The 26998-nt window shown below is 43.1% G+C and overlaps 1 protein-coding gene across 2 annotated transcripts in view; it reads left to right on the top strand.

The window, feature by feature from the left end:
- The window catches only part of CFAP299 (cilia and flagella associated protein 299), a 282858-nt gene that overhangs the window by 681 nt on the left and 255179 nt on the right, over positions 1–26998 (top strand). For both annotated transcript variants that reach the window (XM_087935800.1, XM_026718933.2), the window contains exon 2: positions 8103–8233. In XM_087935800.1, the coding sequence (XP_087791926.1) occupies positions 8103–8233 (131 nt within the window). The remainder of the gene's footprint in view (positions 1–8102; positions 8234–26998) is intronic.

Here is a 26998-nt window from a genome sequence, read left to right on the forward strand (position 1 = left end):
AATCATTTGACTATACTTTTATTAATTCATGTTTTACAAAATGATCATATTTTACTTAATTTGTTTTATGTCAATTCATATTATCATCCCAGATCGATCCTAGAATCATTTTGTAGATATAATAAGAAAAGAATACATCTTTATATATTTATTATTTTCTAAAAGTCTACCTATTTCATTACTATATTTTATTGTCCAACCATTGATAGAATAGATCCCAAATTTTATAAAATTGTTTGTCCTCTTGTTCTCTAATTTCAAATGTCAATCTACTCATTTCAGCACATTCCAATATTTTCTTAATGATTTCCTCCTGTGATGGTATTTTCTCATTTTTCCAGTTTTTAGCAAATACAATCCTAGCTGCTGTTAATACATTTACAATCAGGTATTTCAAGTCTTTACTATATATTTCAGGTAAAATTCCCAATAAAAATATCTCTGGTTTCAAGTCTATATGTTTTTTTGTCATTTTTTCCAACCACGTGTGGATTTTAGTCCAGTATTTTTTAGCATCCGCACAAGTCTACCACATATGGTAATATGAGCCAGGTGTCTGATGACATTTCCAACATTTTTCAGATTTATTCTTGAACATTCTTGCTATTCTTGTCGGGGGAATGCCACCTGTAAAATATCCTGTACAAATTTTCTGTATATACTGTTGACATTGTCATTTTATAATTTTGAGACCACAATTTTTGCCATTTCTCTAGATCAATCCCATATCCAAAATTCTTCCCCCAAGCAATAATAGTTTCTTTAACTTGTTCTTCTTCTAGTTTAATTTCTAAAAAAAATATCCATACAATTTTTAATCACTTTTTCATCAGTACCTGTCAAACTCTTATCTAAGTCAGTCAGTTTGTCATAGAAACCTTCTGTTTTAGAATCTTTATCATACCTTGAATGTATTTGTGCATATGAAAACCAATTCATCTTTATACCTTGTTCCTCTAGTTTTTGTATAGATTTAAGTTCACCCTTTTCATTCAATATTTCACCATATCTAACTGTTTGTTCCTTTTTGTATATTATAGGATAAGAAAATGCTTCAATAGTCGATAGCCAGACTGGAATTTTCAAATAACATTGTCTCTTAATCTTCTCCCAGTTTAACCACAGAGACTCACGTATATAATGTCTTCTAAAATACCCCCGTGTTTTAGTTCCTTTATACCATAAAAAAGCGTGCCACCCCAACAACAAATCATGTCCTTCTAATGTCAACAATCTAGTATTTCTTAGTGTTATCCATTCCTTAACCCACATCAAGTTTGTAGCTTGGTAATACAACTCCCAATTAGGCAAACCAAATCCTCCTCTTATTCTAGCATCTTGCAAAAGTTTTAACTTTATTCTTGCTTTCTTACCTTGCCATATATATTTCAACACAATTTTATTTAAATCTTCAAAGTAGTCTTTCCCAAGCCTAATTGGAATTGTTTGAAACAAATATAAAATTCTGGGTAATATATTCATCTTGATTGTTGATATTCTCCCTATTAATGACAGTTGTAAATTTTCCCATTTCGCCAAATCTAGTGCTATCTGCTGTTTAAGTTTGATATAATTATTCTCTTTTAGTGTACTGCATCTTGCTGTCAAATATATTCCCAAATACTTGATCTTATTCGTGACCTGAATTTTCAATAGGTCTGACAGTTCTTCCTTTTGTCTTGATAGCATATTCTTTGTCAAGATCTTTGTCTTATCTTTATTTATTTTCAAACCAGCCACCTTTCCATATGTCTCTATCTTTTCTATCAATTTTGATGCTGTTTCAAGTGGGTCTTCTAAGATAAAAACCAGATCATCTGCAAATGCTTGCAACTTAAATTCTTCCTTTTTAATTTTCATCCCTTTTATATTCTTTTCATCTCTAATATTTCTATTTAGCACTTCCAAAGTTAACACAAACAACAGAGGTGATAGTGGGCACCCTTGTCTTGTTCCTTTTCTTATATCGATAGAATCTGTCAGTTCTCCCTCTATCATTACTTTTGCCGTCTGTTTATGATATATAGCTTCTATTGCTTGAGTAAATTTTCTAGCAAAGCCCATCTGTTCCAGCAGTAACAACATGAATCGCCAATTCACATTGTGAAATGCCTTCTGTGCATCTAGAAATATCAGAGCCATTTGTTTTTCAGGATGCGCCTCGTAGTATTCCAAAGTGTCCAAGATTACTCTCCTATTGTCTTTAATTTGTCTCTTTGGCAGAAATCCATTTTGATCAAGATGGATAAAATTATTTAAGTATTTTTTAAGTCTTTCTGCCAATATTGAAGCAAAGATTTTATAATCTGAGTTTAATAGAGAAATAGGTCTATAGTTCTTGATTTGTAATGGATCTTCTTTTGGAATAAGTGCGATATAAGCTTCTGACTATGATTTAGGTATCCTCTTCTTTAACATAACTTCATTCATAACTTCTAGCAATGGAAAGTTCAATGATTCTTGTAATGTTTTGTAAAATTCTGCCAGAAGTCCATAAGAATATTACTTTGACATTCCTGTTTAAAATCGCCACTTATTCACCTCTGTCAAAAAACTTTTACAGATTCTTTCTTTCCCTTAGGGTGTCCTCTCAAATCTTTAAATAAAGAAAAATTCTCACCAAACCGGCACATTTTCTGTTTTGTTCTCTTTTGTTTCGGAGCGGTCCCAACTTCAGCAGCTTTAATGGCTGCCTCTTTGCCGCTGGGAAAAGGAGCTTCTCCTGGATCTATCAGGGACTTTGCGATATCCCTGGGATCGACAGGATGCGCCCTTTACATTCACCATCTCTTCGGGACGGTTTAGTTCCACTTGGACCGTCCAGGAGCAAAGATATCGACAGCGATCTCAGATCTCCGGGATCACATGCCGTATTGTCGCGACGCCAGCTCCGCCCCAAAGGTGCTTTTTTTTCAAGAGGCAACCGGACCTTCTGTTGTTTTTTTTTCCCTTTTGAAGACGTTTCGCTTCTCATCCAAGAATCTTCTTCAGCTCTGACAGGATAGTGAGAAATGGAAGGATTTATATTCCTTGCAGACAGCTGGTCATTTGCATCCTTTTAGTCTTCAGAGAAAAAAGAAAGTCAAGCTGCCTCCTGCAAAAAAACAAACAAACAAAAAAAGCAACCATGACCTGGAGGACTGAAGAAACTCTACAGCCTTTTAGCTATGCAATTTAGGATGAGCGCCCTTGGAATGGAATAGTGTGCGATTTCCAAAGGAAAAAAATTGCAGACTGCAGGAACTGTTTGCACTACTCAGGTGACCCTGAGGACACAGATGAACCTCTCCAGGTGCTTCAGTGACCCTCTGAAAGGATGCAAATGACCAGCTGTCTGCAAGGAATATCAATCCTTCCATTCCCCACCTTCCAGTCCGAGCTGAAGAAGCTTCTTGGATGAGAATCAAAACGTCTTCAAAGAAAAAACAGAAAGTCCGGTTGCCTCCTTAAAAAGCACCTTTGGGACAACCATGACCTGGATGACTGAGCATCTCTACAGACTTTGAGCTGTACAATTTGGGATGAATGCCTTTGGAACGGTGTGTGAATAGGAAGGGATTTGTAAAGGAAAAAATTGCAGACTACAGGAACTATTTGCACTCCTCAGGTGACCCTGAGGACACAGACAAACCTCCAAGTGGCCTCAACGACCCTCTAAAAGGATGCAAATGACCAGCTGTCTGCAAGGAATATCAATCCTTCCATTCCCTACTTAATCCAGTCCAAGCTGAAGAAGCTTCTTGGATGAGAAGGGAAACATCTTCAAAAGAAAAAACAAGAAAGTCCAGTTGCCTCCCCCACAAAAAAGCACCTTTGGGACTAACCTAGTTTAGCATGTTGCCCAAATGGATGCATCGTTCTAAACATTGATCTGGGAAAGCATCTTGCCTTTCGCAGCTTAAATATGCTTGAATACGACCAACCTCTCTATTTTGGCAATATCCTTGACAAGCTGCCATTTGTCCTAAAAATAGAACCTAGACTTGTGGTTTCTCTCTCTCTCTCTCACACACACACACACACACAAACCACAAACACACACATGCCTTGGAGGCCTGCAGCATGCCTGTGGCAAATTACACAATTAGTTGTCAAGGTCGTTCCCCTGACCTACAATTGAGCCCAAAATTTCTGCTGTTAAGTGGAACATTCGTTAAGTGAGTTTTGCCCCATTTTACAACTTGTCTTGCCACAGTGGTGAAGTGCACCACTGTGGTTGTTAAGCTAGTAACACGGTTGTTAAGTGAATCTCGATTTCCCTATTGACTTTGCTCGTCAGAAGGTTCCGGGACTCTGCAACCATCATAAATATGAATCAGTTGCCAAGCGCCTGAATTTTCATCATGTTGCCATGGAGATGCTGCAGTAAGCGTGAAAAATGGTCATAAGTCACTTTTTCAGTGCCATTATAACTGTGAACATTGATTAAATGAACTTTTGTAAGTCGAGGACTACCTGCAAGCGTGCACACAATTTTCGGCACAGGAGCCCCAAAAGGTTAGCCACCACTGGTATAGGGGTCTCCTGCTTCAGCAGGGGGATGGACTAGAAGACCTCCAAGGTCCCTTCCAACTCTGCTATTCTGTTATTTACTAAGGAAGTTAAATGGTCAAAGCAACGGTGTTACTATCTTAACATCTGCAGTGATTCATTAAACAACGGTGGCAAGAAAGGTTGCAGAATGGGGCAAAACTCACTTAACAACCGTCTGGCTTAGTAATGGAAATATGGGGCTCATTTATGGTCATAAGTTGAGGACTACCCATCATGGCTTGGTTGTTTTATTTACGATCCTGAGAAATATGCTAAAAAAAGTAGACAGGATGCGTAGGCTTTCTTTTTCCTAACTATGTCTCCCTTGGTGATTGTCGGAGTTGAAGCTGCGTGTATTTAATTCTAGGGGATTAAGGAAGCCGAATACATTTCAAAGAGACCTTAAAGGTCACCTAGCTCAACCCCCGCGCTCAGTGCAACAGCATCTCTAAAGCATCTCTGAGAGAAGATGAGATTCAAACTCTGATTGGTGGCTTGCAGGTTTTTTCCTGCAATAACCAGGTTGGCCTTACTGAAATCCTTTGAGAAAGGGCGGGTGGGGGCACTATTTCCCATAATGTCCTTCAGAAGTTGCAGTATGTCTTCTAAAAGGTTTTTTTTTTCCCTCAACCTTTTTCAGAACCTCCTAATCGAATGGATGTCCATGAAATTGGACTGTGGTTCCTCAGGTTTGCCACTAGGTGGAAATATTATTTCACTTTTGTTTAAAGTGGTGCCGCTTATTCTTTCCAGGCCAAATCGTAGAGTAGATGACATAGAGAGAGCTGTGGCATCTTTAACTCAGTTGTGTAAGCGTTTCCCCATCAAGTCTACTTTTTTGTGGTTGGCAGGAATGGGTATTTGATGCAGTGGACCTGGGAGCCCTGTTCCTTTGCTGGTGTGTGCAACAAGCTTCTTTTCTTAGATTCCCCATTTCTCTTTTGTTTCCGTTTATTTTTCTCTGTTATTGTCGTTCATCATGCCAATAGCAATAGCACTTAGACTTATATACCGCTTCACGGTGCTTTCCAGCCCTCTCTGATTGGTCTTACAGAATCAGCCTATTTCCCCCAATGATCTGGGTCCTTGTTTTATCTACCTCGGAAGCAGGGGTGGGATTTACCGGTTCAGCCTGGTTCGGTTGAATAGAATTAGAATAGAATAGAATAGAATAGAATAGAATAGAATAGAATAGAATAGAATAGAATAGAATAGAATAGAACTCTTTATTGGCCAAGTGTGATTGGACACACAAGGAATTTATCTTGGTGTAAATACTCTCGGTATACATAAAGAAAAGGTACATTTGTTAAGAATCAAGAATCGTAACATACAACACTTAATGAAAGTCATAGGGTACAATCAACAATCAAATCATATCAACAATCAAAGCAACAAAGTTACAGTCCTACAATCACAAGTGGGAGGGGATCGGTGATAAGGAGTGATGAGAAGATTAACAGTAATAGTAGCGTACACTTTGTAAATAGTTGAACGGTGTTGAGGGAATTATTTGTTTAGCAGAGCGATGGCTTTCGGGGGGAAAAACTGTTCTTGTGTCTAGTTGTTCTCCGTGGATCATCTGTGAGCAACCTGGTTTGCTCCGACGATCAGCTACTGGGCTCTCCTGCCCACCCTGGCTCTATACTAACCTTTATGTCCTGGTTTTGAAGCTGAGCTGCTCGTGCGGCACAGTGGATTGCCATGCGTTAGCCGTTGAACACACACAGAGAGTGCAAGGGTTGCAGGAGAAGGTCAGTAGTAAACCCTCTGCGTGTGTACAAAGCACGCCCACCAAGAACCGGTGGTAAAAAAAAATTGAATCCCACCACTGCTCAGAACGATGGAAGGCTGAGTGAACCTTAAGCCGGTCAGGATCAAACTACTGGCAGTCGGCAGTCGGCAGTCAGTAGAAGTAGCCTGCAGTCTCGCATTCTAACCACTGCGCTACCATGGCTCATAATAGTGGTATTGTTCTCTGATGTACACATCATCCTTTATGATGTAGCAGAAGGAAACAAACATGCCTATTACAGTCCCTATTAATACAGGTAGTCCTCGACTTACAACATTGTGCTTAATGACCGTTTGAAGTTACAATGGCACTGAAAAAAGTGACTTTTACGTCTGTTTTTCACACTTAGGACCATTGCAACATTCCCTCCCCCTCCCCCCATGGTCAATGTGATTTACATTCAGATGCTTGACCACTGGCTCACATTTATGATGCTTTCTGTGTCCTGGTGGGGAGGGGGGTGTCATGCAATCCCCTTTTGCAACCTTCTGACAAGCAAAGTGGATGGGGAAACCAGATTCACTTAACAACCAGGTGATTCATTTAATAACCGCAGGGATTCACTTGAACAAATGTGGCAAGAAAAGTCACAAAACAACTTCAACTAACTCCGCTCGTCTATAAATATTAAAATCCTGGTGTTCTACTGGTTCACCTCATCTCTAAAACAGGTTAAATCATGGTAATCGGACCAAAGTTTATTAAATGAGTTTTGTTACTCATCCAAGTAAGTTTGTGATGACCCGGGGCGTGGCACAAAGGCAACACAGTTAGATAAGCAATAAGAGTCCCTTTATTATCTCCAGCTTTGCCCCCAATGTCCAGGTTACCTTCTGGCTGGAGAAAAACTCTCCTAGGAACAGCCTTTGAGTAGAAAATTCAGTCCCAAACAAGGTACACGCAAACTGTAACTTAAAGTCCAAACAAGCCAAACTGAAATAATTAGTTTGGCAGGGCATGAGCAAGAATTTCAGGCTTGAACGCATGGCAAAACTCATACAGCTGGGAAGATGCCAGGAACATAGATAAGCCATGAAAACACAGGATAAAGTCACGTTGGTTCCTAGCAGCCTTCCGCACGCAGCCTGCCTTTCTTATCAACTGTCTTCCCAGCTGTAGCTTATGAAGGGAATCAGAGCCCTCTCCTCCCTCGTAAGCCATGCAACCCACATTGCTCTCTTCTCCATTCCTCCCTGTGTGCCCTAGGATGACGAGGGGGTAAGCCAGGGTCTTCCTCTGAACTCCCTCTCCCTTGTTCTACCTCTCCCCTGCTCTGCCCAGCCGGACTTTGCCCTTCCCCAGCTTCCTCCACAGCCAAGGGAGCCACACTCCCGCTCCCTGTCAGCTGTTCATCTTCCTCCTCAGATTCAGACTCCAACAGGGACATGACAAAGTTCTTCAGTCAAAATGAAAACTGTACTGTAAGTTAGGCAGAGAGTCGTTGGAATCTACGCACAGGAGTGGGATTCTCCCGGTTCGGATTAGTTTGGGCGAACCCCTAGCTCCCACGATCTGCTGGCAGTGTTTGCTCTGATGTGGGCCTGCCCACCCTCCCCTGCACTTGACTTACCTATATTCTCTCAGCTGATTAGCACGGCAGAGTGGAATGCCACTCCTCCGCTGAGTTACTCCTCAGTAGTAACATAGCAGGTAAGTTTTTCCCCAGAAAGCTGTTCGTGTGCGTGCTAGCAAAGCGCACAATCACCAAACCGGTTGGTACACTGGCTGTATCCCACCCCTTCTGGTGTGCCTGAATTCCCATTTGCTTCTCCAGAATGAAGATATGGCCCGCCAACTGGTAGAACTGGGTTTTCGAGGAAGCGGAGAAGTCCTGAAAAGGGAAGATTTCATCGCCAGGAAATTAGCCGCTGAAGCCTCCAGGATCTCAGAGAGACAACAGCAGAAGTAAGTGGCCAATCGGTCCTAATGGACCATCCCAGAAGATGGGAAGAAGGGTAACGGAGGATGAACGAATCTATCAGTTAAAGCAGGGGTCTCCAAACTTGGCAACTTTAAGGCTTGTGGACTTCAACTCCCAGAATTCCTCAATCCAGGGGAATTCTGGGAGTTGAAGCCCACAAGTCTTCAAACCAAAGGTGCTTTTTTCAAAAGACAACTTTTCCTTGAAAATGTTTCGCTTCTCATCCAAGGAAGTGTCTTTGGTTCTTCACGGAAAAACAATAGTCCAGTTGGCCTTTTGAAAAAGTGCCTTTTGGACCGAGAATCTCCATAGACGTAAGTCTTAAAAGTTGCCAAGTTTAGAAGACCCCTGGGTTAAAGCATAGCTGTCCAAAACTGAAGAGAGGGGGGACATCATGAGGTCTTCTAGAAGAATTTGAAGACCCTTTCCCCAGCCATGGTTTTCTCGTTGGGTTGAAGTGAATTCTCCAGTTGTGGAAATGATGGGAATGGAAGATCGGTTCATTTAAGGAGCACCTGGTTGGGAAAAGCCATCTTTATACAGTATATAAAATCTTTAAATCTATATATATAAATGAAAGACCACTCATGCATCATCACAAAATCTCCAGAACCACAAAGCCTGCAAACTTGAAATATGGCACATATGTTCCTCTTGGCTTCTAGGTGCTCACTAAAAAAGGATTTTTCGAAATGACCATCAGAGCATTAGTATTTCCTATATTATTATTAACACGCTCTGATGCTAAGGAGTTCTTTCCCCCGTCCCCACCTGAAAAGAAATTTGTTCCAAATGCAAAACACAAGCAGAGGAGAGGAGTTTCAGTTTCAGTTTTAGTTTCACAGCACCAAGCAGAACAGTGGAGCTAAGCCACACCCAGGCTCCTTGCTCTCTCCTTCTTGCTCCCACAGCAAATACTGTTTCAGTTTCCAAACAGCCCTCAACTCTCTCACACACTGACAGGATGCTAGCCAGATGAATACTGATGGATGCTGGTAGGCAGAGGCAAAAAAATTTTCCCCTTATTTTCCTCCCCAAAAACTAAGCCCGACCACATAGTTTCGTAGAGAAGCATAGGTAAAGAGCTAGTAAAGGTATATCTGTAACTCCTAATACACGTATTTAGCTAGAGGCTTTCTAGCACAGCTAGAAATTATTTCCATTTCTGAAGGTCTATCAACAAGCTGAAGGATTCCATAAAAGGAGGCTGCTCTCCATGAGGAAGACTACCTGTGAACATGTCTGCATGGAGGGTGTTGGAGGGGGGGGGTCTTTCCTTTTTTCGGCCTTCCAGCTGCAGGCCAGGAATCTGACCATATTTCTCTGACGGATACCCAGGGCAACATCCTTCCCCCTGAAGTGACACAGTGTGTGGCTTGCCCCTTTCCAAATTCAAACCTTTATTGTCAGAGTGCAACATGTGTACAATGAGATTGGCTGAACCTCCCTTCGTGCACATACATACTCAACACAATACCACTCACAGCAAAAGACAGAAAATCCCTAACCCTACTAACTAATCCTACTAACTAACACTGATTGCACCGTCGTCCCACAAGTCACTATGCTGTTGTAAAGTTATTTTTCATTCGGGAGTCTGATAGGCCATGGATAAAAACTGTTCCTCAGCCTGTTGGTGCGGCTGGCTATGCTTCTATATCTCCTACCTGACGATAGGAGTATCAAGAAGTGGTGACCAGGGTGTGAGCCGTCCTTGAGGATTTCCCTCACTCTTCTAAGGTAACGGCCCCCAGCAATGTCATCTAGTGGTGTCAGGGGACAGCTCATGATGTTTTGTGCTGTGCTCACCACCTTCTGTAGTTGTTGTGGTTCGCCGGCAGCTGATGCAGACAGCAGCAGAAATAGACAGTGGTGAAGACCGGGGATCAGTCAGGGAGTCTGGAGAGGACTCGGACGAGCGTCCTGCGTCCGATGCAGAGATGGGGCCAGGACCATCTGGGAGTGGGGTGCTGCCTTTGGGGCCTTTGGAGTCTGGCAGCAGCAAGGTAGAGGAGCCAGGGGAGCCTGTTCCCAGTGCATGTGTGCGTAGAGCTGCTAGAAGGCGAGAGCAGCTGAAATCAAAGGAGCGCACTGGAGTAAGGCTGGGAGGTGATTGCTCCTCCCATAAGGGATAAAAGTCAGGCCAAGATGACGAAACCTTTGCAGGAAGCAAGAGTATACAGGCAGTCCTTGATTTACAAACACAATTGGGGTTGGAACTTCCATCGTTAAGCAGCATGGTAGTTTATTTATATCAAATTTATTGGCAGCCCATTTTGCTACAGAGTAACTCTGAGGGGTAGTGAAGCACCTCTGGTTTTATAGTGTTATTTTCTAGGATCGTTGAAGGACTCCAGCTTCCCTGATCTACTTTACTCTGGAAAAAGACTCTAGAAAGAGTGCAGAGAAGAGCAACCAGGATGATTAAGAGATTGGAGACTAAAACATACGAAGAACAGTTACAGGAACTGGGCTTGGCTAGTGGAGAGAAGGACCAGCGGAGACATGATAGCAGCCTTCTAATATTTGAGGGGATGCCACAGAGAGGAAGGGGTCAAGCTATTTTTCAAAGCACCTGAAGGTCAGACAAGGAATAATGGATGGAAACTGAACAAGGAGAAATTCAACCTGGAAATAAGGAGAGCATAAATAAGTGAGAACAGTCAACCCATGAAACAGAAGTTGCCTTCAGAGGTTGTGGGAGCTTCATCACTGGAGGCTTTCAAGAAGAGACTGGACTGCCATCTGTCAGAAATGGTGTAGAGTCTCCTGCTTGGGTAGAGGGCTGGACTGGATGACCTACAAGGTCCCTTCCAACTCTGTTAATCTAATCTAATCTTTGCTAGTCAAAAGCCGGTTGGGACAGTCACAAATGGCAATCATGTGATCCTCCGTGATCTTGCAACCATTCTAAACACCAAGATCACAGGACCTCAAGGAAGCTGCAATGGTTGTAAGCGCAAGGATGAGTTGTAAATCACATATTCCAATACTGTTGTAGCAGAGGTGGTGTTCAGCAGGTTCTGGATGAGTTCTGGAGAACCGGTAGTGGAAACACAGAACCCAGGAATGTGGATTTGCAAAATGGGTGGTTAGCAGGAAAAAAGCAGTAATGTGTCAAAAATCCATTCAGGGCAGAAGTGGTATTCAGCAGGTTCTGACCAGTTCTGGAGAACCGATAGCGGAAATTTTGAGTAGTTCAGAGAACTGGTAAATACCCCCTCTGACTGGAGATTTTACGGTATCTTTCCCCTGCCAGGCCCACCAAGCCACGCCCACAGAACAGGTAGTCAAAAAAATTTGAATGCCACCACTATGTTGTAGCCTTAAACGGTTGTTAATTCAAGGGCAACTTGTAGCTTAGTTAGAATCAGCCATAGACCCCTGAATCAGTGGTGGGATTCATTTTCTTTCCCTGCCAGTTCTGTGGGCGTGGCTTGGTGGGTGTGGTTTGGTAGGTGTGGCAGGGGAAGGACACTGCAAAATCCCCATTCCCTCCCCACCCCACTAACCTGCTTTCCAGCTCCGTTCTCCTGTGCAGGGCAACCAAGGAAGACCCAACCAATCAGCTGGGACTCAATGGGAGGCGGAGATTAGATGGGGGAGGAGCCAGTCAGAGGTGGGTATTTGCCGGTTCTCTGAACTACTCAAAATTTCCGCTATCGGTTCTCCAGAACTTGGTCAGAACCTGCTGAATACCACTTCTGCCCTGAATGGATTTTTGACACATTACTGCTTTTTTTTCCTGCTAACCACCCATCTTGCAAATCCAGATTCCTGGGTTCTGCGTTGGGGGATTTGTATTCCTCTTATTATTTTTTTTTCTTTTCTTTTTGGAAGCCTTACTTTGCTTAGACAGCTGTCCGACATATGGTGTCCCGTTTGCTGTCAAATTTAAAGCGAAACAAGTTGGAGCAAAACATGGTTCAGTTTTTCTTTATTCCCAGCTTTGCATAATCGACCGATGACCTCTGCCTTTCGTATGCTTTTTTGGAAGATAATGAGAGGGAAAGTTGCAAATTCTCAACCGTCCAGGAATATTCTTTCATTTGAGCTCACAGTTTGAGGATTTTTCGTTTTCCTATTTTGGTGTTAAACTCGCTTTTAAGAGATGAACATGCCTTCCCTTGGCCGTTGCTGGTTTCCATATCTTCTAATCCTGGATTAGCCATTTGAATTCGCTTCCTAATTTCTTGCGTCTAGAATGCTGGGATTGAAAGTTAAGAGGTTGTTGCGTAGAATTGGTAGAGCGTTTCATAGAAGACAAGTTGCCGCCTTGCTACGTCTTGGCACTCATCCGTTATTGGTTCCAGGAGGCGCGATGAGTACCACAAACCCTGAGCACCAAAGAAATTTTTCCCATAGGCCGCTGTGGTGCAGTGGTTAGAGTGCAGTACTGCAGGCTGCTTCTGCTGACTGCCGGCTGCCTGCAATTTGGCAGTTTGAATCTCACCAGGCTTAAGGTGGACTCGGCCTTCCATCCTTCCGAGGTGGGTCAAATGCGGATCCAGATTGTTGGGGGCAAGAGGCTGACTTTGTAAACCGCTCAGTGTGGGCTGTAAAGTACCGTGAAGCGGTATATAAGTCTTAAGGGCTATCGGAATAAGGTAATCATCAACTTATGACCGGCTGGTGACTTTCGGCCAGTCACGTTCTCTCACCCCAACCCACCTCACAGGGTTGTTGTGGGAAAAAAGAGGAAGAGGAAGGCGTATGGTTTATGTTTGCTGCCATGAAATTGGTTATCAATAATAAAGGAGGGATATTAATAAAATGAAATGCACGGCCCTATATCAGCGTTTCTCAACCTTTAAGATGCGTGGATTTGATCCCCACTGTTTGGATTGGTTTAAGGCTAGAAACCAGTGTTGGGATTCAAAATTTTTGTACTACCAGTTCTGTGGGCATGGCTTGGTTGTCATGGCAGGGGAATGGGACTGTAAAATCCCCATTCTGTCCCCACTCCTGGAGGAAGGATACTGCAAAATCCCCATTCCCTCCCCATCCCACTAACCTGCTTTCCAGCTCTGTTCTCCTGTGCAGGGCAACAAAAGGAGACCCAGCCAATCAGATGGGACTCAATGGGAGGCAGAGAATAGATGGGGGCGGGGCCAGTCAGAGGCGGGATTGACCAGTTCTCCAAACTACTCAAAATGTCCGCTACTGGTTCTCCAGAACTGCTCAGAACCTGCTGAATACCACCTCTGCTAGAAACTAATTGGCTATGAGTTCTAGTCCTGACTTAGGCGTGAAACCAATTGAGTGGCTTTGGCCCCTCTCTCAGCCCTACGGAGGAGGCCAGGGTAAGTCACTTCTAAAAAAATGTGCCAATAAATCCACATGGATTTATCCAGGCAAGTCCCTGTGTGTGAGTCAAGGCAGACTTTTTAGCAGAGGGGGAAATGTCCCCAAGCCAAGAGCCCAGTGCCCCCCCCTTGAAACCAACAGCTGTTGTGCTTCAGATGTTTGCTTCCCCAGCTGGTCACCCAAATAGAAAGACTCAGCAGAAGTTTTGAAAGAACCCTCTCCTGGGCAGTTGGCTGGCACGGGATCAGTCACCAGCTGAATCAGGGAAAAAAAAGGTCACCCATCTCTTTTGCCTTTGCAACGAGCCTTCCCAGGCAGAGTCCTTGGCAAGTACGCCCAGCGCCAGGGTCTCAGCAAACTGCAACACAAATATCCAGGTGTTCGGCAGGCTTGTAGAAAAATGCGAGGATGTTGACATAAGAGAGTTGATTTATGAGTCCTGGGGCAGGGGGAGCCAGCCACGCATCTTGCGCGTGTGTGTGTGTGTGCGCGCGTGTTAGGGAGACAGGGAGAGAAAGATAGACAGACAGACAGACAGACAGACAGACAGACAGACAGATAGATAGATAGATAGATAGATAGATAGATGTATAGGTAGGTAGGTAGGTAGGTAGATGGATGGATAGATAGATAGATAGATAGATAGATAGATAGATAGATAGATAGATAGATAGATGCAGAAGTATAGGTATAGGTAGGTAGGTAGATAGATAGATAGATAGATAGATAGATAGATAGATAGACAGACAGACAGATGCAGAAGTATAGGTAGATAGGTAGGTAGATGATATAGATAGATAGATAGATAGATAGATAGATAGATAGATAGATAGATAGATAGATGATATATGGATAGTTAGATAGATAGATAGATAGATAGATAGATAGATAGATAGATAGATAGATAGATAGATAGAGATAGATAGATAGATAGATAGATAGATAGATAGATAGATAGATAGATAGATAGAGAGGTAGATAGATAGATAGATAGATAGATAGATAGATAGATAGATAGATAGATAGATAGATAGATAGATAGATAGATAGATGCAGAGGTATAGGTATAGGTATACGTAGGTAGGTAGATGATAGATAGATAGATAGATAGATAGATAGATAGATAGATAGATAGATAAACATATTTGTGAATAACTACTGTAACTACTGTTCTTTACAGAGTGTTTGGTTCAGTGGTGGGATTCAATTTTTTTTTACTATTGGTTCTGTGGGCGTGGCTTAATGGGCGTGGCAGGGGAAGAATACTGTGAAATCTCCAGTCAGAGGTGATATTTGCCGGTTTTCTGAACTACTGAAAATTTCCGCTACCTGTCTCCTGGTGATTGGTCCATAATCACCCAGCTGATGTTCATGGCTAAGGTGGGACTAGAACTCATGGTTTCCTCATTTCTAGCCTGTTGCCTTAACCACTAAACCTTTTAGTAGCAGTAAATGGGATGTTGTTTTTCTTAAAGATGTGTAGAGGAGTCTTGATATGGGGAAGTTAGATAAAACAACTTGATTTTGGGGGAAGAAAAAAACGACAAAATAAATCTTCCAATTTTGGCCTTTTTGTTGGTTCCTGGCGATTCATCTGTAGCTTTCTGAAAGTGGTCAGAGGAAGGGAATATGTCTTAAGTCCATGTCAAGAAATAGAGGAAAGTAAACTTAATTTTTTGTTTGCTATTTATGTCATATAGTTGAGGGAAATCTTCAGTTGGTAGCATTCTCACACACATTAACCCACACCCACCCACACTATACATCCAACAAATAGAAAAGGCCATTTACTTTAAATAACACATTGAGAGCTATGATCCCTTTTCGATGACTCAAAATGTTCTTGTCCTTAACATGTTTACCTTAATATATGATTAGGTCCATTTTTTTTTTGAAAGCCCCAGGTGTGTTTGTGTAGCTTTTCAATCAGCACAAGTGAACTGGGTACAATAATGCAAATGTTTTTGCACCTGGAAAGGGGCAGCGATAACCAACTTTCTCAGTGCTAAAAATAAATATTCTTCTTCTGTCTCTGCTTCAGCTTTAGAGTTCTGAATGGTTTGGTGGAAAATGCCTTGGGAATAAAAGAATTTATCTCAATAGGTCTTGCAAATATGTGTGTGTGTGTGTGTGTGTACACTGCTCAAAAGAACAAAGGGAACACAAAAAGAAGACATCCTAGATCTGAATGAATGAAATATTTTTATTAAATACTTTGTTCGTTACATAGTTGCATGTGCCGACAACAAATTCACACAAAAATTATCAATGAAAATCAAATTTAGCAACCCATGGAGGTCTGGATTTGGAGTTACACTCAAAATTAAAGTGGAAAAAAAACACTACAGGCTGATCCAACTTTGATGTAATGTCCTTAAAACAAGTCAAAATGAAGCTCAGTAGTGTGTGTGGCCTCCACGTGCCTGTATAACCTCCCTACAATGCCTGGATATGCTCCTGATGAGGTGGTGGATGGTCTCCTGAGGGATCTCCTCCCACACCTGGACTAAAGCATCCCCCAACTCCTGGACAGTCTGTGGTGCAATGTGGTGTTGGTGGATGGAGTGAGACATGATGTCCCAGATGTGCTCAATTGGATTCAGGTCTGGGGAACAGGCAGGCCAGTCCATAGCATCAATGCCTTCATCTTGCAGGAACTGCTGACACACTCCAGCCACAGGAGGTCTAGCATTGTCTTGCATTAGGAGGAACCCAGGGCTAACCGCACCAGCATATGGTCTCACAAGGGGTCTGAGGATCTTATCTTAGTACCTAATGGCAGTCAGGCTACCTCTGCCAAGCACATGGAGGGCTGTGCAGCCCCCTAAAGAAATGCCACCCCACCCCATTACTGACCACTGCCAAACCAGTCATGCTGGAGGATGTTGCAGGCAGCAGAATGTTTTCCACGGTGTCTCCAGACCCTGTCACGTCTGTCACATGTGCTCAGTGTGAACCTGCTTTCATCTGTGAAGAGCAGGGCACCAGTGGCGAATTTGACAATCTTGGTGTTCTCTGGCAAATGCCAAACGTCCTGCATGGTGTTGGGCTGTAAGCACAACCCCCACCTGTGGATGTCGGGCCCTCATACCACCCTCATGGAGTCTGTTTCTGACAGTTTGAGCAGCCACATGCACATTTGTGGCCCGCTGGAGGTCATTTTTCAGGGCTCTGGCAGTGCTCCTCCTGTCCTCCTTGCACAAAGGTGGAGGTAGTGGTCCTGATGCTGGATTGTTGCCCTCCTACAGCCTCCTCCATGTCTCCTGATGTACTGGCCTGTCTCCTGGTAGCGCCTCCATACTCTGGACACTACGCTGACAGACACAGCAAACTTTCTTGCCACAGCTCGCATTGATGTGCCATCCTGGATGAGCTGCACTTCCTGGGCCCCTTGTGTGGTTGTAGACTCGGTCTCATGCTACCACTGGAGTGAAAGCACCTCCAGCATTCAAAAGTGACCAAACCATCAGCCAGAAAGCACAGGAACTGAGAAGTGGTCTGTGGTCACCACCTGCAGAGCCACTCCTTTATTGGGGATGTCTTGCTAACTGCCTATGCTTTCCACCTGTTGTCTGTTCCATTTTCACAACATCATGTGAAATTGATTGTCAATCAGTGTTGCTACTTAAGTGGACAGTTTGATTTTACAGAAGTGTGATTAACTTGGAGTTACATTGTGTTGTTTAAGTGTTCCTTTATTTTTTTGAGCAGTGTATGTGTATATATATATATATATATATTATGGTATTTGGCTTTGTTCAAGTATTTTCCACGTCATTGTAGTTGTGCTTTTAAAGTTGTAGCAACGTTTCGGCAGAATCTCATCTGCCATCATCAGGCTTCTGTATTGTGTTCATCAGATTAACACAATACAGAAGCCTGTTGATGGCAGATGAAATTCTGACGAAACGTTGCTACAACTTTAAAAGCACAACTATAAATATGTGGGAAAATACCCAAACAAAGCTGAATACCATACATATACATCCATACATATACATATACATCCATCCATCCATACATCCATCCATACATACATACATACATTGCTTTTGGAAATGCAAAGAACAATAACAGTGGGAGCAGTGCATAGGCCTGTGTACATTGGTGTAATAGCTTTCTAACAAGTTATTCCACAATTTAGAAATCAAAGGTCTTCCTGTAATTGTATATAAAAATACTGAAAATGAAGCAACACCCTCTGAGTGTTTTGGAGAAGACAAAGTTGAAAAATCTAGACAGATGGCAGTTGAATCGAATCAGCAATATACTGTAGAATGAAGGATGAAATAGAAAATGCATGTTTCTTTTGAGGTAAAACAAAAATTAGTATAGACAGATAGCAGTAGCACTTAGAGTTATATAGCTCTCAGAGAGGGCTTTACTGCCTTCTCTAATCGGTTTATAGAGTCAGCGTTTTGGCCCCAACAATCGGGGTCTTCATTTTACCAACCTTGGAAAGATGGAAGGCTGAGTCAATCTTGAGCCGTCAGAATTGAACTGCTGGCAGTGAGCAGAGTCATCCAGCAATACTGCATTTAACCACTGTGCACCATGGAAGGAAGGGAGGAGGAGGGAGGGAAGGAGGAGGAAGGAAGGAAGGAAGGAAAACAGCAATAGTAATAGCACTTAGACTTATCTACCACTTCACAGTGCTTTACAGCTCTCTCTAAACAGTTTACAGAGTCAGCCTCTTGCCCCCAACAATCTGGGTCCTCATTTTATCCACCTCAGAAGGAGGGAAGGCTGAGTCAACCTTGAGCCGGTCAGGATTGAACTCCTGGCTGCAGGCAGAATTACCCTACTATTTTGCATTTTACAGGTAAATTATTTTCCTTTTCAAGGTATTTCACCAAGCGCTGCTGTGGGAGAGAAACCATGATCTTAAATATCAGACATTATTTTTTAGATCTCTAACACCAGGGCTGGGTTGCTACCGGTTCGCTCCGGTTCACATGAACTGGTAGCTAATTTTATCATTTTTAATTACCGGTTCAGCAAACTGGTAAATCCCACCCCTGGCTCCCAGGAGGCCTCTATTTGGATGCCAGGTAAGTACAGAGCCCACGTGGAGGCTCGGAGAGGGCAAAAACTGGACCTCCTAGAAGTTCCAGAAGGCCAGAAACAGGCCCATTTTTGCCCTCCTGGAGGCTCAAGGAAAGCCTCCGGAGCCCGGGACGGGCAAAAACATCCCCCCCCACCATGGTGCAGAAGGCTGACTAGGCCACACCCACCATGGCCACGCCCACCCAGCAACTGAGCAGAGAAACAGTCACTGAAATTTTTGAAGCCCACTCCTGTCTAACACAGAAGCAAAGGCCTTGTTGCTGAAACCTCAGCGGGGATTTCTCTTTATCAAACCATTTATTTAATTAGCAAAGTGTTTACCAGCTTTCTTTGAGCTCCCATTGCCAGTCCTCTGTGGTAAGTAAGGCCAGGAAACAGACACCATGAGGATTACTGGTACACTAGTTTGTTGTTATAAGGCAGGAGGACCTGACAACTTTAAGATTTGTGGACTTCAACTCCCAGAATTCCCCAGTCAGCATGGGGAAATCTCTCAGAAAGGCTGGCTGAGGGATTCTGGGAGTTGAAGTCCACAGGTCTTCAGAATGGCCATGGTTGTTAAGCTGTGATTCATTTAACAACCATGGCCAAAAAAAAAGGTTTTAAAATCAGGTGCCATTCACTTATCAACCACCTTGCTTAACAATGGAAATTTAACAGGTTAACAGAGTTGGAAGGGACCTTGTAGGTCATCTAGTCCAACCCCCTCACCCAGGCAGGAGCCTCCATACCATTTCTGACAGATGGCAGTCCAATCTCTTCCTGAAAGCCCCCAGTGATGGCACTCCCACAACTTCTGAGGGCAACTTCTGTTCCATGGGTTGATTGTTCTCAGTGTCAGAAAATTTCTCCTTATTTCCAGGTTGAATCTCTCCTTGTTCAGTTTCCATCCATTAATCCTTGTCTGACCTTCAGGTGCTTTGGAAAATAGCTTGACCTCTTCCTCTCTCTGGTAATCCCTCAGATATTGGACCACTGCTATCATGTCTCCCTTGGTCCTTCTCTTCACTAGACTAGCCATGCCCAGTTCCTGCAACTGTTCTTCATATGTTTTAGCCTCCAGTCCCCTCATCATCCTGGTTGCCCTTCTCTGCACCCTTTCTAGAGTCTCAACATCTTTTTTATAGTGTGGTGACCAAAACTGGATGCAGTACTCTAGGTGTGGTCTTACTAAGGCTTTGTAGCGTGGTATTAGTACCTCCCTTGATTTTGATTGTATCCCTCCATTAATGCAGTTTAGGATTGCATTGGCTTTTTTGACTGCCGCTGCACACTGCTGGCTAATATTTAATTGATTGTCCACTAAGACTCCAAGAATTCTGGCCCCAATTGTGGTCGTAATTCGAGGACTACCCATACTGGTGGACAACATAATCCTTTCCTTGTTTTTAACAGCTAGCAGAGCTGGTGCTGAAACCTGCAGTTTAGATAAATAAGGGAAGCAAAGAGGAGTGCCAAGGTTTATAATACGAGATGAAGCTAAGGCAAGCGTTCAGTTTGCCATCCAGCACAATGACCTTACACATGTCTCTGTGTGTCTCACCCATCTGTCCAATTTCCAAATGAGTTACTGGAAGTGCGTTCCAGATTCTCTCCAAGGCAGGTGTGCTTAATGGCAGAGCTGTCTGCTCCAGTAGAGCACCTGTGGCAATCCAGACAAACCAAAACATGAAAACGCCGCAGGTTATTGCAGCCATGCCCACCTGGTTCTGTATTACTGTGTGAGCCTTGTTTTACCAAAAGGGAGGAGAAAAATAATAATAATAATGAAGTCCTTCACTTCTCCCAGAAGGGGTCATTTGTCTCAAAGGTGTTGAAGCTGGTTTGGTACCTTTTAATCCCCAAGCTGAATCCGTGGTGGCTTGGATGTCTCCTGATACCTGTTTTAATACCTACTAGTTTTCTTAAAACAATAAATATTTGTTTTTAAAAAAATCCTGGAAAGAGAAGGTGCTGTGAAACAAAGCATCAGCCTGAAGAATTATTCGTATGTATGTATGTATGTATGTATGTATGTATGTTATTCAGCTTTGTTCGGCTATTTTCCCACGTCATTGTAGTTGTGCTTTTAAAGTTGTAGCAACATTTCAGCAGAATCTCATCTGCCATCATCAGGCTTCTGTATTGTGTTCGTCTGTGAGTCAGACTTTTACAGTTGTTTCAGTTTTAAATTTGGGGATAGCCTACTGCTGTGCCAGAATGGCTTTTTCTTCATCCTGATTGGTTGGGAGTCTTGGTCTGTGTTTATTGGTCTTGGAGTTTGCTGTGTTCTGCTTGATTGGTGTTTCTAATATCTTCTGTCTGTTTTGTGGCTTTTTTGTGTGTCTTGATTGGCTGGCAACATTGTGTTCCTGTATTGGAGGCTTTTAGTGCAGCTTGGCTCCGAGTAAATGGACGGCTATCATTTGTTAGGAAGCTAGGTTTCATCTGGGTGCCTGGTTGGGGTGTGTTTGAGTTGGAGATATCAGGGGGGATCTGTTTGTGCCCAGGTGTTTGCCTGGCTAGTGATGTGGAGATTTTCTTGTTTGAGAGTCCAGGCTTCTAAATAATTGACAGTCTGGTGGAATCATTCTCTTCTATTCATGCTTTCAGGTCTTTTTTCAATCTCTATGGCTTCTCTGATAATTCTGTGGCTGGGGTTTTCTATAGTGGCTAGGGTTTTGGTGCCACTGAAGTTGATGCTATGACATGTGGCTTTCATGTATTGGACTAGTGAGGAAGTGGATTCCACCTTTTTTAATGCATTTTTGTGTTCATCCAGTTCCCATTTTACAGGCCTTTACAATTACTAAGTGAAACACTGCAGTTGTAAAGTTAGTAACACGGTCGTTAAGAGACTCTGGCCCTTTCCCCATGGACTCAGTTGTGAAAAGGTCACAAGAGTTCATCACATAACCCCAGGGACACTGCAACCATCATAAATATGAGACAAGTTGCCACGCATCTGAATTTTGATCACGTGACCACGGGCAATGCTACAACGGTCGTAAGCATGAAAAAACAGTCATCGATCACTTTTTCCCCCCAGTGCCATTGTAACTTCAAATGGTCACTAAATGAACTGTTGCAAGTCGAGGACTACCTGTATTGCCTTGCATTGTGGGGCTAGACCCATGATGGCAAACCTATGGCACACATGCCGGAAGTGGCAAGCAGAGCCATTTTTGCTGGCAGGCAAGAGATTGCCTGGAACAGACCTACTGTGCATGCGCACGTGCCCCCTGCCAGTCAGCTGATTATTGGGCATCTGCTGTGCATGCGCAGGGGGACACGCATGCATAGGAGACATGCATGAATGCAGAGAGTTGTGTGCACATGCGCAGAGACGTGCGGTGTGGGTTGTCATGCACGCATGCGTAGGGGGGCGCATGCACATTGCATTATGGGTACAGACACGCATGCAATGAGGAAGAGGTTTGCCATCACTGGGCTAGACTGAACTCTGCATTTTCTGGAAAACATTCATTGCACTCTTAGCAATGCCCTTTGCAAATGGTTTTTGATTAAGAGCTGCCTGCTGACTAACCCAGCAGCCTCTCCTTGCAAACTCAGTGAGTTGTTTTCCCCTAGGATTTTATTACCTCAGGTGTATTTCCAATTGGAGGGATGCTGTGGGCAAGCTTGCAATTGATTAAAAGCTGCTCTGTTTATGCACCTGCCCGCTCCCACCCCCCTCCAAGGATTTCAAAGGTAGGGAACATGCCAGTAGAGAGGGAAAAAAGCATGAAGAGAGCCACCCTCCCTCCCTACCCCCGCCCCACTGACATGGTTGTAAAATTAATTTCCTCCTTAGGGGAAATCAAGTGAAGTGGCATATAAACAATTCTCCAAAGCAGTTGAACTGCATCTCCAGTGGTGCAGGTGTTCAAAAAAAAAAAAAAAAAATCAAGGATGTTTATCAGTGGATTCCGGGAGCTGCCAAGGAAGTGAGATGCAAATCCTTTTGGAAACTCTTTTATTTATTTATTTTTTGGTTTTGTTTTGTTTTGAAAAGTCACCAGTTCGAATCGCTCACCAAGTCTAAACAAACGCAAAAAACTAGGCTTCGTTTCCCAGCTGACTATTAGGAAGGCACTGCATCCTTTCCAACTTTTCTGCCTTCAGCCCTTTTAGGAAATAAGTTTTCTTTTGCATATTGCATCCTTTAAAGTTCATTTTTTTTACAAGTCACGGCATGTCGTGATAAGCCACAGGATTAAAGCAAACAAACAAAGAAAAAAGATAGCATGGGCCAAAAGTTTTGGGCACAACGTTGAGTTAGAGGAGTGGGAAAAAATATGGAATATAAATTATAAGATAACAAAATCGGCGGCCTATAAAGAAAATCAGCATAAAATGTTTTACTGCTAGGACGTGGCGCCCACAAGATTGGCTAAGTTTTACCTTAATTTAGATCCAAAATGTTGGAAATGCAGACAAAAACAAGGTACCTACTATCACACATGGTGGTTTTGCCCCGAAGCGAAAAAATACTGGAAGAAAATACAAAAATGGATACAGGATTTAATTGGAAATCAGAATAGAATAGAATAGAATAGAATAGAATAGAATAGAATACTTTATTGGCCAAGTGTGATTGGACACACAAGGAATTAGTCTTGGTGCAAATGCTCTCAGTGTACATAAAAGAAAAGATACATTCGTTAAGAATCAAGAATCATAACATACAACACTTAATGATAGTCATAGGGTATCATTCAGCAATCAATCAGCAATCAAATCATACTAGGAAACAGTCAATATAAATTGTAAGGATACAAGCGACAAAGTTACAGTCCTACAATCAAATGTGGGATGGGATGGGTGATAAGTAGTGATGAGAAGATTAACAGTAATAGTAGTGCAGACTTTGTAAATAGTTGGACAGTGTTGAGGGAATTATTTGTTTAGCAGAGTGATGGCGTTTGGGAAAAAACTGTCCTTGTGTCTAGTTGTTTTGGTGTGCAGTGCTCTATAGCATTGTTTTGTGGGAAGGAGTTGAAACTGTTTATGTCCGGGATGTGAGGGGTCTGTAATAGACAGAATTTCCCCCAGAATTATTCCTCCTAGGGGTAATTAAAGGTAAATATAACAAAAGGACAAAGTATTTGATGCTACATATAACAACAGCATCCAGAATAGCCTTTGCGCAATGATGGAAGAAAGAACACATACCATCCGAAGACCTAATAATAATAATAAAAAAATGAGTGTGTGGAAATGGATAGGATGACTATAGAATTAAAGCGAAAAGAAGATTCTGAATTCTATGCAATAGGGGAAAAATGGTATGACTAGATAACGGAAAGAAATAAGAAAAGAAAATGTACTATATAGGTGCAAAAAGAATAGAAATAGAATGTATAGATAATATTTATATGAAATCAGGGGTGGGATTCAAATTTCTTAACAAGTGGTTCTGTGGGCATGGCCTAATTTGTGGGTGTGGCTTAGTGGTCATGTGACTGGCTGGGCATGGCTTGCTGACTGGGCATGACTTGGTGGTCATGTGACTGGGTGGTCATGGCTTGTATGTAAATATTATATTTATGTAAATATTGCAGTTTTCATAAAAAAGAGAGCAACTTTTGCCCCAAAGCGGGCAAAGCAGACAGGCAGATTGAGTTGCTCACAGAATCACAGATTCACTCAGAGATCTACCATTTTGCGATCTGCTACCTGAGTCTGCACTGAAAAATAGAAGCTTCAGTTCTAAGGAAGGTTTGGCTCTGTTTTTAGATTAGCTAGAAAGCAAGAAATCGAACGATTTCCTAGTTTCTAGCTAATCTAAATCTCCAGGCATAGCAGAACAGCTGATGGTCGGGTGGGGGGGAAATGGGAAAAATAGCTATATTTTTCCAGGCAAGTTTGATGGCGCGCATGCCAGGTAAGGAGTGAATGGGCGGGGAAGGGAGCGGAGGGGCAAGCCAGCAGCACAATGTGCCAGTTCTCTGAACTGGGCAGAATCCTAGCAACCAGTTCTATAATTGCAACGTGTCGGCTCTTAGCTGCAAGGGGAATGAATGAGGGACATTGCATACTTCTGATTACAGGTAGTCCTCGACTTAGGACCACAACTGAGTCCAAAATTGCCATTGCTAAGCGAGACGGTGGTGAAGTGAGCTTTGTTCTGCTTTATGACCTTTCTTTGCCACAGGCGTTAAGAGAATCTCTGCCGTTGTTGTCTTAGTAACACGGCCGTTAAGGTGAATCTGGCTTCCCCCTTGATTTTGCTTGACCAGAAGGTCGCCAAAGGGTATCACGTAACCCTGGGACACACAGCAGCGGTCGTAAGTATGAAGCAGTTGCCGAGCATGTGGGTTTTGATCACATCCCCGTGGGGGATACTGCAATGATCATAAGTGTGAAAAATGGTTGCAGTGGGTCACTTTTTTCATGCCGTTGTAACTTCAAACACTCGGTAAACAAGTAAATACTTGTAGTTTTTCCACCGTGCAATCTGAGGGAATTTTTCCCTTTATAGATATTCTAGTGAAGCAGCAGAAACAAGAAATACAGCACATCAAATCCTAATAATACAAAGGTTCTAGTCAGGGGTGGGCTTCAAAAATTTTAGCTACCAGTTCTCTGTCTGGTTGCTGGGTGGGCGTGGCCATGGTGGGCATGGCCTAGTTGGCCTCCTGCACCATGGTGAAGTGGGGGATGTTTGCCCTCCCCAGGCTCCGGAGGCTTTGCTTGAGCCTCCGGGATGGCGAAAATAGCCTCCCCAGGCTCTGGAGGCCAGAAACGGGCCTGTTTCCAGTCTTCCAGAACTTCAGGGAGGCCTGTTTTTCACCCTCCCCAGGCTCTGGAGGCTTTCCTTGAGCCTCTGGGAGGGAAAAAACAGCCTCACTGGGCTCTGGAAACTCTCTGGAGGCCTGTTTCTGGCCTTCTGGAGATTCTAAGACAGGGTGGGATTCTACCAATTCGCACCTATTCTCTAGAACCAGTGGTTAACATTCTAAGCAGTTTGGAGAACCGGTTGTTAGAAGAAATTACTGGGCTAATCCTGTAAGAAAGGCAGGAAGGAAACATTCTGGTGTTGCTTACAGAAACTGCCTCTCCATTAACTCTTATTACATTCTTGGCAGGACTAGACTTTCTGTCTCAGGAACTTCTCTGGAGTTTTCCCCCCCCTCCTTTGCTGGTACTTTGCTTGTGTGGAGTGACCATTCAAAGTTACAATGGCACTGAAAAAAGTTACTTATGACCATTTTTCACACTTATGACTGTTGCAGCATCCCCACAGTAACGAGAGGCCAAGCGAGGAGATGCGTGCCTTGATGTGAGTGATATTGCGTTGGCCATATCCAGCCAATAACATGACCACCAAGCCACGTCCACCCAGTCACATGACCACCAAGACATGCCTACCACCTAAGCCACGCCCACAAAACTGGTTGTTAAAAAATTTGAATTCCACCCCTGCTCTAAGAGGCCTGTTTTTCACCCTCCCCGAGCCTCCGTGTGGACCCTGTACTTACCTGGGATCCAAAGCGGACTGCGTGGGGACTCTTGGGAGGAATGGGATGGGGTGGGCGGGGCCTGCCACAAGTAGGATTTGCCAGTTCACTGAACCGGCCGTAAAGCAGCCATAAAATTAGCTACGGGTTCGCCCGAACCAGGACGAACCAGTAGCAGCCCACCCCTGGTTCTAGTTGTACAACATCCCTCAATGTGATCCTTTACAGATTCTTTCGGAGTGAACCTTGCACAAATGAAGTATTTTTTGTTTTTAATTCAGAGAGTTGCAGCTCCAATACTTCTGGAGTAGACTTTTGGCTAGTCTCTAAATGTGTGGGAAAATTATTAAAAAACATTTGACAGCTGATATATATGTATATGTATATATGTATGATATATATGTATATATGAAGTGCCTTAACTGGAAAGGCTTGGTGGGGACATTGGCAGATGATCTATTTATGAACATCTTACACTCAAATGGAGGGACATGTTTGGGCTGAGGCTTTGCAGACGTCTGTGGTCCTGTGGTCCTTCTCTTATTGTCTGTCTTGATTCAGGTAGTCCTCAACTTACAATAGTTCATTTCATGACCGTTTAAACTTGCAACAGCACTGAAGAAAGTCACTTACATGTAGGAGATGCCTAGGCTGAGCCCGAGGGAGGGGACAAATGCGTTATCAGTCCTGAGTCCTTTAGCACCCACAAATCCAGCCCACCTTGAATTCTTTATCAACTGCTAAATTGCCTTAGCTGTTAGTAGTTCAGATTCTTGTAGAGAGCTTAAGCTTGCAATAAATCTTTATATTCATTCGAACAGCCTGGATCTTATGATTTTCCTGGCACTTGACATTATGACCATTAATGTTAATGCTTTATTTTACTGTAACAGAGAGAATTGGAAGTCAATGCTTCTTTTTCTTTCTTTTTCC

This window comes from Pseudonaja textilis, chromosome 6 (genome assembly GCF_049901715.1).
Source record: "Pseudonaja textilis isolate UNSWEBS1 chromosome 6, rPseTex1.2, whole genome shotgun sequence".
Taxonomy (NCBI): Eukaryota; Metazoa; Chordata; class Lepidosauria; order Squamata; family Elapidae; genus Pseudonaja; species Pseudonaja textilis.